The sequence below is a fragment of the Gasterosteus aculeatus genome, chromosome 16 (genome assembly GCF_964276395.1).
Source record: "Gasterosteus aculeatus chromosome 16, fGasAcu3.hap1.1, whole genome shotgun sequence".
NCBI lineage: Eukaryota > Metazoa > Chordata > Actinopteri > Perciformes > Gasterosteidae > Gasterosteus > Gasterosteus aculeatus.
The window spans coordinates 17314033-17325605 of NC_135704.1; the positions used below are offsets into that span (position 1 = coordinate 17314033).

General features: G+C 51.5%; 3 protein-coding genes across 4 annotated transcripts; 1 reads left to right on the top strand and 2 right to left on the bottom strand.

Annotated features, from left to right (window-relative positions):
- Positions 1 to 7: 7 nt before the first annotated feature.
- rab5b (RAB5B, member RAS oncogene family) lies at positions 8 to 4107 on the bottom strand. Its single transcript, XM_040201967.2, has 6 exons — positions 3982 to 4107; positions 3053 to 3329; positions 2798 to 2949; positions 2468 to 2590; positions 2044 to 2137; positions 8 to 1935 (listed from the first exon to the last, which is right to left on the bottom strand). Exons 2-6 carry the CDS (start codon positions 3216 to 3218, stop codon positions 1817 to 1819), a joined length of 654 nt encoding a protein of 217 aa, XP_040057901.1. The 5' UTR covers positions 3219 to 3329; positions 3982 to 4107; the 3' UTR covers positions 8 to 1816.
- Positions 4108 to 4347: 240 nt separating this feature from the next.
- lcmt2 (leucine carboxyl methyltransferase 2) lies at positions 4348 to 9716 on the top strand. 2 transcript variants are annotated; one of them, XM_040201963.2, is made up of 14 exons: positions 4348 to 4529; positions 5262 to 5386; positions 5507 to 5588; positions 5675 to 5855; positions 5959 to 6115; positions 6202 to 6391; positions 6479 to 6586; positions 6686 to 6773; positions 6879 to 7097; positions 7187 to 7408; positions 7490 to 7587; positions 8658 to 8845; positions 8919 to 9054; positions 9150 to 9716. In XM_040201963.2, exons 1-14 carry the CDS (start codon positions 4488 to 4490, stop codon positions 9309 to 9311), a joined length of 1998 nt encoding a protein of 665 aa, XP_040057897.2. In that variant the 5' UTR covers positions 4348 to 4487; the 3' UTR covers positions 9312 to 9716. The 2 variants fall into 2 exon arrangements, with proteins under 2 accessions (XP_040057897.2, XP_077946676.1); XM_078090550.1 differs by having other exon boundaries at positions 4353 to 4529; positions 6686 to 6767; positions 6873 to 7097.
- On the bottom strand, positions 9652 to 11252 carry crygs2 (crystallin, gamma S2). The gene is made up of 3 exons (XM_040201968.2): positions 10924 to 11252; positions 10385 to 10627; positions 9652 to 10009 (listed from the first exon to the last, which is right to left on the bottom strand). The coding sequence occupies exons 1-3, from the start codon at positions 10930 to 10932 to the stop codon at positions 9737 to 9739; spliced, it is 525 nt and encodes a 174-aa protein (XP_040057902.1). The 5' UTR covers positions 10933 to 11252; the 3' UTR covers positions 9652 to 9736.
- Between the last annotated feature and the right edge of the window lie 321 nt (positions 11253 to 11573).

Consider the following 11573-nt stretch of genomic DNA (forward strand, 5'->3'; position numbering starts at 1 on the left):
GACCATCGCTGTGCCACACAGCTTTATTGAACACTACACACTCCACTTTGTCTACTTGTCATCACGAAAGAGCGAATCGGTGGATGCTGCTTATTGCTTAATTTTAGGACCTTTTTGTGCCCTGAGGGGGGGGGGGGGGACAAATCATTTTAGGGTGCAACTGCTTCACCATATTTTATATCACTGTCGGGTTTGGAATCTGAAAATAAACCGTAAAAAGATTTTCCTGGACACCAAAATGAGTTTAAATCCAACAGATTTATAACATTAAGTCCTTTTTTAAAGAATCTATCTCAGGTTCAAGTGTGCCCTGCTAAAATCAACACACACTTGCATTAGAAGTAAGACAATATACGACATACAGTGTATTCAACGAGATCTTTACATCCACACAAAGGCGATACAGCACGACCCAACGACACGTTGTTGGTTTATAGTGCGACACTGTTCCCGCACTGGCCTACGAAGCACACAAAACCATTTACAGAAAAAGAAACCCACAAATAGGCACTTTGTTTTGTCTTTTTTTTTTTTTTTCATCAATTCGCTCCATTTTCGGACAGCAACCAAAGCACACGGCTCCGTTAGAAGAGCATCACGTTGAGTTAAATGAAGATCAGATCACTGCATCTTGATGGTGGACAACTTTGCTTCAGGACAAACGGACAGTTGAAGGAGGGAGGGGGGGCGTTAAACACTCCTACGGGGCATAGTACAGGTTTTATTTATAATATTTAACTTTCATTCCTTCTCTTAATACATCACTTATGTGAAGCCAGATTAGAGATCTGGGCGGAGCCAGAGATGGACAACCAGCACCAGTACAACAATCAGGAAGTGAGATTCAACTTTTCACCCAATGCGAGGATTCAAAGTCTTTTTTTGATGTAGTGATACTTTCTTTTTAGGGATTAATTACTCTGCTACAAACGTGTCATTAACATTTACTGCTCATACATCATATTTAAGTCTTATGACCACACGCACACTTCAGATCAAGTCTACATCGTCTTCCCACATTTGTTCTTGTGAGCGTTGAAAACTAAATATTTTAGGAACACAGCACCTCCAGCAATCACTCAAAAACAAGCGAGTCCGTCCGACCGGACGGATTAACGAGAAACAAACTCCTGTAGAGTTTAGAGGAGAGGGAGGGAGGCCTCAGACCCCGGAGCCGTCGAAACAACGGACAATAAATACGTACAAACGGACTCTCAGCACGCCGCGCCGTGGATGTGGGGGAGGGAGGGGCCACAGAAGACGGGATCATTCCAGGGTTACACGATGTGGCTTCCAGTGATTCGGGTCTAAGCAGGAGGCAAAGCAAGCAAGTGCAAGTTCCAACAAGGAGGAGAAGAAAAGTGTCTTTTATGTCCGGGCCTTTTTTTTTCTTTCTTCCTTTTCTCCCCTTTCCCTTCTTGGCCGCTCGCCAGCGCGTGCTGCTCATTCTGTGCATTGATTTTGTTTTTTTTTGTTACACAATCAGGAAGTGAACACGATACACACAAAATAAACATCACAAATTAGTGCTAAATACTACAACAGGCGTGCAGCGGTCTCCCACATTCTCTCCTCTCCGTCCGCCTCGTTGTGGCGCTCGAGGGACAAACACGTGGGACATTTGACGTCGTTCTCCTGCGACTCGGTCTGCTCTTCCTTTCCTCTTATTCTCTCCTTTTAGGGTTTTCTGTGTCTGAATGTCTGCTCGGACAGGAGGATGAGTGGAGGGCGAGCTCGCCAGGCCCCGCCCCTGGAAGATGTCTGGAGGAGACGGGATGGCGGAAGGGGTGGTGGTTGCGGTGCGGATGGTGGAGGTTTAGTTCCCGCCGCCGCAGCAGGCTCGGGTGGAGTGGGCGTCGGGGTCCTGGAGGTTGACCCCCCGGTGTCGCGCAGCGTGCGTCGGGTTCTGGGTGTCGGTTTTTGGCATCTTTTTTGCTGCAAAGACACAAATAGTTTGGCATGAAAATGAAGAAGAAAAAAAGAAAGACGCGTTCAAATAGAAACATACAAATATTGTCATTATTGTTTTTTTTGTACACTCACCAATGGCCAGGAAGAGCTCGTTGACGTTCATGGCCGTCTTAGCGGAGGTCTCCATGAAGAGCAGGCTGGTGTCCTCAGCATACGTCTGGGCTTCCTTTTCCGTACAACACATACAAATAAAACATCAGTGGTCATTTAAATACACGCTCACAGCTGAGAGGAATAAACGTGCGAAATGTACAAGCTGCCGACTCATCAGGACTTCAGCACAGAGCAGCCAAACAATCCTGATAAAAACCACTGAATCAATAGAGCCTCGCGCCCTTTTATCTAATCTTTTTTTTTTTTTTAATTGAGTGCATGAAGCATGATTAAGTTAAAAGGGAGACGTCCTCCTACCTTCCGCCAAGCGCTGCTTCAAGCCCCCCCATCGTGCCAATAATATGAACTAATATGAACTAAAATCGGGACACGAGCTCCTCACCTCATAATCCACGAGTCGCCTCTCCGACAGGTCGGCTTTGTTCCCGGCCAGAGCGATAACGATGTTGGGACTGGCCTGCCTCTGCAGCTCCTTCACCCAGGCCTTGGCTCTCTCAAAGGTCTCCTGCACAAACACAGCACCAAGGTCAGATCAGCCCCCAACACACCTGTGCACACCAGGCAGAGGCCACCGAGGCAAGTGGCTCCGCAGCATGCCGCCATATCATCTCTGGCTTTATCGGGTGACACTGCCTTGGTGGCTCAGTTACACTTGAATTGCGTAATACCTCCATCACTTACACAAAACAACGGGATCAGTGTCTGTTCATACCGGCTTGGTGATGTCAAAGACAACGATGGCGGCCTGCGCGCCTCGGTAGTACATGGGAGCCAGACTGTGGTAGCGCTCCTGTCCCGCGGTGTCCCAGATCTCAAACTTCACCGTGGTGTCGTCCAGACACACCGACTGAGCCAGGAAGGCAGCTGCAACAAAACGACAGGTCACCACGTGTCCTTTCGATCACCTGATGAGCACTCAACCGCCGTCCCTCGTCCTTCGTCCCCTCCCTCCCGGGTTCCCATTCACCTCCAATGGTCGTCTCCTGGAACTCGTCGAACTGTCCCTTGACGAAGCGCAGCACCAGGCTGGACTTGCCCACGGCCATGTCGCCCAGCAGCACCAGCTTGAACTGGCAGATCTTGGTCTGCGGTAGTGTGCCGTTGGAGCGGCCTCCACTCCCTCTGGAGCTCATGGTCGGGGGCCCCCGCGTAGGAGACGGCAGGGTCGCTGGGCCTCCTCCCCGTGGACGTGACAGTCACTTGCACAGTCGATCCCTCGGTGATGACGTCTCGGGCGTCTCTTTCTGGGGGAAGAAGGGAAACGTTTTGGTTTGGTTGCAGGATTACATCACGGTTTACCTCAGGCACACTCTTGGCTCTTTCTCAGTTTCTCAAACCTCAAGAATGGACTTTTTTGAGGACTAGAGGGAATAGAAAGTTTGCCTTCCAACTGCGATTCTTCACATTCAGCAGCAGTGAATGTCTCCTATGTCCATATCTCACAATGTCCTTTCTCTCTCTCAACAACAGCCCCCGTTGGGTTTGGTCAGGTCGCTTTGCAGCCGCATTGCTTGGGATTTAACGACCCTGAATGCCTCCTCTGTATTCCACTGATTCACGGTCAGGTTTGAAAATGTGTCCCGTCGTCATGCAGAGAAACTCGGCTCCGTATTCCGCTGTCCATATGGAAACCGACGCGAACCATCCGGCACTGCAGCAGACGGCTCATCTGACCCATCAGACCTCGTCGTCCTGTGATGTCTGGTGCAGCAACACCATTGTGACGGTGAGCGTTTAGCTAACTCACTCACCCGTCCACCGCATCGCATCCCGAGCCCGCACTCAGCTGGGACGACGCTAAGACTGAATTTATATAGTCGACGCCCGATTAAACGCAGGATTAAACGTCGTCGAACTGACCGAACGCTACCGAGGGGAAAACATCCGAACACTCACCGTTTCGACTGTCGTCCTCCGCAGCAAGCGCGACTGTTGACAATTCGGCTGCCAGCTGGTGGACGATAACGTTAACACTTCCGGTAAAGCGGCGCATGCGCACTGCGTGCCGCATTGTGGGACCCCCGACCGATTCAATGACTTCACCCATTTCTATTATATGTACTAATGTGCGCTCATTTCTCATCGTTCTCTCATCAGCGGGAACGAATATACACTCAATTAACAACCACGGGTGCGACCGAGGCCCAGAGAAGCGTATCACCGCCGCGATAAAGACACGTTTTCCTTAAAGTTGTAGTAATCTGAACGGGGTTTTGAACGGCAGTTTTACTCGAGCGGCCTCCGGGCCGCGGGGGGCGCTGCGGCGCAGATAGGAGGCCTTCGGAAGTCTTATTTGCATCCGTGAGACAAATCTCAATGCAACACAACTTTCATATTTATCAAATACACAGTTGAATGTGTGTTGAGTTTAGCCGCCAAGGCATGTGGTAGCTTTTAACATCATGCCAACGTCAAGCAGAAAGAAGCAGGCAAAGGACTCCGCGGTAAGTCTCACTGATTCATTCACGAATGTTATGACCGAATGTTGTGTTTTTATGCCACTGTGTGCTTCTGCATAGCAGAGGGGAATACTGCACTTCTCATCTACATGTGATTGACAGCCTTCATTCTACATATATAAAACGTGGCATTATATTACATGCAGGATTATTATAAATCAAGCTACCAAACAGAGTTGAAAGATTTGCTTGATCTCATCTTCACTACAAACACACACAATACAATACTATACTATACAACACAGTCCAATACTAACAGTAACTGTACATTAATACACTAGCATTCTAATAATGTGCAATATACCGATATGTGAGTTTCACATGAGTCAATTCCCTGTATGATTTATATACATGGATGGTTAATAAAGCTGATTCTGATCAACATTCTTTTTCTGCTTCCAGTTACTTTGATAGGGAAATTTTGCCCAAAACACACTGCATTGTTTTAACAATTAACAATCTTTACTTTGCTCAGTTGCTACTTTTACTCAAGCAAAGGTTCTGAGTATTTCTTCCATCCCGTGCAACCAGTATAAGTATCACGTGCTCGGGTTACCATGTAATGTACAACACGTTCATTCCCACCGTAAAGATACAAACCAGAAACAAGAAAGTGGTGATTTCATCAAATAAGTCCATTTACACCTCGCTATAGATAAGAGCCATGATAAGTACAGTTAAAGTGCTGTGTTGTGTCGTGACGGCGCTTCGATGCAGGTGCAGGGGACCAACGACAGCAGCGTGGTGAGCAAGCTGTCGGCCGCAGCGAGGCGCTACTTCCACGACGACTTCCTCCGACACTTTGTGTGCAAAGAGGCCAGGAGAGCCCCGCTCATCAACAGGTCGGCAGGTCACACGTGGCTCCTGAGAGCTCAGAATCAAATACTTCATAACGTAGAAGCAGCATGTGGATCGTAGTATGCATTTAAAATAATAATCTTTGGTGTATTTGTATGTTTTAGGGGGTACTATGTGCGCTGGAAAGCCGTGGACTTCTGTGTGAGGAGGTTCCTGCACGTGACCAAGAACTGCCCCATGAGACAAGTAAAAGAACGGCATAGTCTTCGACTCTATATTTAATAAAGTAGCGTGAAAGTGTAACATTTATTCAATATACCGTCTTCTGTCAGATCCTGTCTTTGGGGGCCGGGTTCGACTCCGCGTATTTCCGCCTGCACGCCGACGAAGCGCTCGACAGGGCGGTTGTGTTTGAGGTCGATTTCCCCGACGTCAGCCGGCGCAAAGCCGCCCTGATCGCTTCTAATGTGACGCTGAGGGACGCGCTGCAGCCGGGCTCAGCTCCTCCCGCGGGTCAGTCCCTTCCCTCGCGCCGCTCGCCGATGGCGATCGAAGACATTTCCTCCCCGCCGCGGGTTAGTTGCGTTGTATTTCATGCCTGCCGCTGTGCCTTCAGGACCGGTCCACGTGTCCAGCGCCCAGTACCGGCTGATCGGGGTGGATGTCAGAGAGGAGACCCGGGTGGAGGAGGCTCTGGGTGCCGCCGGTCTGGACCGGGCTGCCCCCACCCTCATTCTCTCTGAAGTGGTGCTCACCTACATGGAGACACAATCGTAAGGACGGCGATGTGCTCCAGTTGGGGCGCCTTTTGTGATCGCAATGAAACCCGTTTGATTTGTCTGTCTCACGTGCCTTCCAGGTCGGATGCCGTCATCAGTTGGGCGTCGAAGCTGCTGCCGCAGTCGCTCTTCGTCCTGTACGAGCAGATGCATCCGGGCGATCCCTTCGGCCGCGTCATGCAAAATCATTTCCTGAAGCTTAATTCAACCCTCCACGGCCTTCGGCGGTACCCGGACGCTGCGGCGCAGAGGCGACGGTTCCTGGAGCAGGCAAGCGCGCGCGTGACAACCTGTGCACGTTTGGGGGTAGTTTCTGTCTATGCATCCGTGGCTTTGAGATGTGGTCCCTGTCTTCAGGGCTGGGAGCAGTGCGTGTGTCTGGATATGAACCACTTCTACCTCGGGATGGTGCCCGAGGAGGAGAGACGCAGGGTGGAGAGCCTGGAGCCGTTTGACGAATATGAGGTCAGCCTTCCAAAGGCATCTTCCCTTATCGAGGGGCGGTTGGTTGTCCCGCTGTCCTCTTCCTGGTAACAGTACCTCACAGGATGTCTCTGTCCTCAGGAGTGGCACCAGAAATGTTCACACTACTTCATCCTTACTGCCTCCCGGGGCTCCTTGATGGCTCAGGCGTTACTCCCGCCTGCTCCAGGTAGCAATCGCTCACTTCCCCCCCACATGGACAACCGGCGCGCCTAAGCTCATCATTCATATCTTTTTATATTTCTTTTTATTTGTCTGGTGTCTAAACCTCCAGCCGCCTCTATTGGCCCATCTTGGAGCCCCGCGGCCCTCAGCGTGCGGCCCGTGCCGGTCGACACGGAGGGGCTGGGGATGGCTTCCACCTCGGTGAGCCCGGGGCAGGTCCTGCTAACGGGAGGCTCGGCCAGAGGAGGCAGGGGGCCGGTGGCCCGGATACTCCTCAGGGACCAGGAAGGGTGGAGATCCGTCAGCGTGGAACCAACAGTAGATTTAGGTGCGAGGACATGCAGGCTGAAATGTCCTGGCTGTTGCTCTCTCACTGCAACGATTATTGGCTGATCGCGATGCGTTGGGGTCTCCCAGGTGTTCGACTCTACCACACTGCTACCGCTCTTCCTGGAGGCGGTGTCGTGGTCTTCGGGGGCCGCTCCTCCCCTCTGAACCCAATCAGGGGCCTTATGAGAGTAACCCCGGACGCCCTCGGCCCACCCGGCACACGGAAACTCTGTGTGGAGCCGATGGTCTGTACGGGTGACCCGCCGGCGCCGAGATGGAGGCACACCGCCACTAGTGTCAGTCACCAAGGTGGGAGGAAACAGGAAGCCTCCCTCTTTTTCATTTCATATCATAAAGCAAATCTATTTCCAATTTTTTTTTTTTTCGCAGGCAAAAGCTTTCTGTTTGTGTTCGGTGGAAAGAATGAATCGGAGGCAGCTCTGGGCGACGGCGGCTTCCTGAGTGTAGACCAGCAGCACTGGACCGAGGTTTGAAATAGTTTAACATCTTGCTTAACATCGTGCTTCTGACCTTTGGTACCAACGTGGTCTGCTTCTTCCCACCGCGTCTCACCTGAAGTCATAAAGCTTCCGTAAAAGTATTCTATTCAACACATTATTTATGTGTATTAAGGGATGTGCATCTTCATCACTGAGGACGATGCACATACACATCTCGATGCACTGCCAACGATCCGATACATTAAAGATACATGAAAGCAGCTGCTAATGCGATAGGATACGAGTCACCCCTATTGCGATGCGATTCAACGAGATGCGATGCAAAATAATATAATTCTATGCAATTTAATATGGTACATAATGATTTATTTATTTGTCAGACAACACATAATAAACGCGTTTTGAGGCTGTATCTCTTTACAGATAAATAAGGCAATGGCTTCTGTTATTGCCTTTGATCTCGCTGAGTTGGTAGCCAGCGGGGCATGAAAAAAAGCAATACTTTTCTCAGTCTGCTCGACACGTGTACTGGTAGAGCTCGCCACTGTAGCCACACCTGAATGTGAGGAGGAGGCAGACGTCTCACCGCGTCGCCTCTTCAGGTGCGTCCCTGAATTAGTTGTGCTGCCGGTGTACTTTATGGCAGCACGACATATTTTACAGACGGCATGGGATTTATCGAATTTCCCATCTTTCTTTTCGGGACGTCTAACTCTCCATCCGCCATGGTAACGCTCTCCCACGCTCTCTCCTCCAGCTCGCGCGAGACTTCGCGAGAATCGGCCACTGACCGCAGTGGAGCTGAGCGCGCTTAGAAAACAGTTCGAGAGGAGGCATCTGTCTAAATATAAAATTTATTGGTCACAAATCATTGGACACATTTCTAAATATTAAATGGTGTTCGCCTACACACGATTCTATATAAATACACCGGATTATACCGATGCAAAAATGTTAGAAACGATGCACCGCGATTCATCCCACAAGGTATCCGGTGCACACTTTTTTTGATCGGGGCCATCGCATCGTAAGCCGATGCATCGATGCGAACCGCTGAATCTTCGAACCCCTAATGTGTCTGTGTGTGTGTCTGTCAGGTCCCAGTAGAGGGCGTGCCCCCGGAGGCTCGTCATTCCCACTCTGCCTGTTCATATCAGGGAGGTGTGGTGGTGTTTGGAGGACTGGACAGGAGGGGGGTGCCACTGGGGGGTCCGGCCGTGCTGCGGCCAACCGACGGAGGCTTCTGCTGGGAGAGGGTGGAGGTGCGGCCCCCCGTTGTTCCCAGGTCCGTATGGCTTCTCACAACGCCCCAAGTCAAAAGGCGGCCGCGTCCTGAGGTTTCCGACCTTCGTTTTTAGGTATTCTCACTCGGCCCACGTGATGGCCGGGAGGCTGCTCCTGGTGGGCGGAGTCTGGCTGCATCCGGACGGCGTGCCGGGCGTCGCCGTGATCGACCTCGCCGCGCGCAGCAGCCTGGAGTTCCGGCTGGACACGGTCAGACACGTTCACCGCCGCGGCTTGTACACCGCGCGGGTTGCGTTTGGGCGTCTTTAACGAGGGGCTAACCGATGAATCTCTGCCCGCTCCAGAGCTCGGTGCCCTGGCCCCTGATGCTCCACTCGTTCTGCTCCGAGCTGACGGACCCAGAAGAAGCGGAGCTGCTCCTGGTGGGTGGGGGAGGAAACTGTTTCTCCTTTGGGACTCACTTCAACCTTCAGCCGGTCACTGTGGACCTCAGAGCTGCAGCCTGAACTTCTATGAAGCTGTGAAAGCTTTTATCTGGTTGCCTCGGTTTAATGCTGATGCCTCAATATGTACCCCCCCCCCCCCCCCCTCACACACACACACTCTCAATTTAGCAGGACCATCAGCTATTTTTACCGTTATCATTTGCTGATTCTGACCAACTCCTTCAGCTCTCATCCGATCCGCTGGAGGTCCAGGGGGGGGGCACTGTAGAACCAGAACGTGGACTACACAGGACAGACTGTGAAGGTTTTGTAAAGGGACCCTGGTGCCAAGATCAACACATGACAGTTGCCGAAGGAAAGGAACGCCTCACGTATGGAAAAGCCAAAGAAATGTTCTCAGTTTGCTTTCTGGACTCTTTTTATTTATTTATTCATCATAGTGAATTAAAATCATCGCAAATATCAGCTCGTTGGGTCGTTTTCTTTCACTCGGTGAAGCGCCTGAAGGACTGGACCGTCGGGCTGACGGCCCCCCAGTCGCCCGGCTTGCGGTACTCCCCCTTCTCCAGGAAGTACTGGCGTCCGCGGTAGTTTGGGTGCTCGTAGAAAACCCACCAGCCGTCGAGGATCTTGCAGGAGTGGACTTCCCTCCAGCGGATCTTCTCCAGGAGGGAGGAACAGTCCTCCGTGGCCTCGAAGGCCTGGCCCCCAAAGTCAGCCTTCTCATACAGCTGCAGTTTGTACTGGCTCCCGCTGGTCTGGGAGGAGAGGGGAGGGGGGGGGGGGGGGGGGTAGATGAACAGGGAGATGAGATCTGCATCTGTAGTGTGTAGTGCAGAACCGTACACATGAAGCCCGGACAAACTAGATGGATTTGTACTTGTTGTGTAAGTGGCGTCCCCTGAATCTGACTGCAGGCTGTGGGTCAGTTGAACCGACCCCCGCCCGCCCGCCCCCTCCATCCGCCCCACCCAGTATTGGTCTACATCGACAAAGCCCCGCAGTCATCGGTAGCATCAACAGCCCCGTGTGACCTCTGCGATCACTCTGTGCTCGCTGCGGCTTTCATCGGCTCGGCAAACGGCCGAGAAGAGCGGCGACCTCACAGGTCAGAGGTCGCGCTGCAGACTTACGAAGCGGACCATCTTGCAGGAGCTGAGGCGGTCGTTGAGGCCCATCCAGCGCTGGTACTCCGGGTACTCCCCCCTGGTCAGGACGTACTGGTGGCCCGTGTAGGTGGGCCGCTCGTACACCACCCAGGCCCCGCTCTCCACCCGGATGGAGTTGCAGCGGCTCAGGTAGGCGTGGAAGTCCGAGCAGTCACTGTCGCACTCATAGCGACGTCCCTGGAAGTTCTTGTCCTCGTAGAAGACAATCTGTGTGTGTGGGGGGGGGAGGACAACGGGGGGGTCTTATATCTCGTTCACTATCCATGTTTTCTTTGTTCAGCAAGCGTTGTATCTTCCCGATGGAGTGAAGCTTTAAGCTCTTGGTGGAGAGCAATCGGCCCCTGGCAGTGTAAAATATATATATATATATATATATATATATATATATATATATATATATATATATATATGACACACATACCTGCACAGAGCGTTTGCCCCCCACATTCATTCTTTACCTCCACGCTACAGCGTTACCAGAGTCCCACCTCGCCTTAACTCACCCTGCCCATTTTGGATGCAGTGTGTGGGACGGCCCCGGAGATGTTGGTGCTGGTGGTGCTGCTGGTGGTGTTGATGGTGGTGCTGGTGGTTCCTGTGAGGTCTCAGTGTCGCAGCAGCCCCTCGCCAGCCCCTTTTTATAACCCCACTTTCCCACGTTTATAAACTGCACGGTGGAGGCAAAAAAGGGGAACAATCGCTTTGTCATGAAAATGAGATCCAAAAATCGAGTCAGTGATTCTAGTGCTATTCAGTTTTTCCAGAAAAGCGAGGAAGGATTACGGCATAAAGGGCGAGCACGGTAAGCGTCCATTGACCCCACTTCTCTGCTGGCTGGGTGCAGTGCCCGGCCGCCCACCCACCGGCCCCCCCGCACCATGTTACATGTGCCAGCTCCAGCAGCTTGCGTCCAGCTGCTGAGGACCTGCCAACTCATGACTTATTTCTGCCTCATGGAGGAATCAAGTATTCCGATTTTTATTTTAGTAAAAGAAACACCACACTGTTAAAACACTCCAAGTAAAACTATTTCACTATCAGCAAGGTATAAATACTCTTGCAGAAAAGGGCTGCCGAATTGTTATTACTAATGCATCAATTTCCATGCAGAATCATACTGGTTTATTGTATTCATGCTGCAGTTGGTAAATTA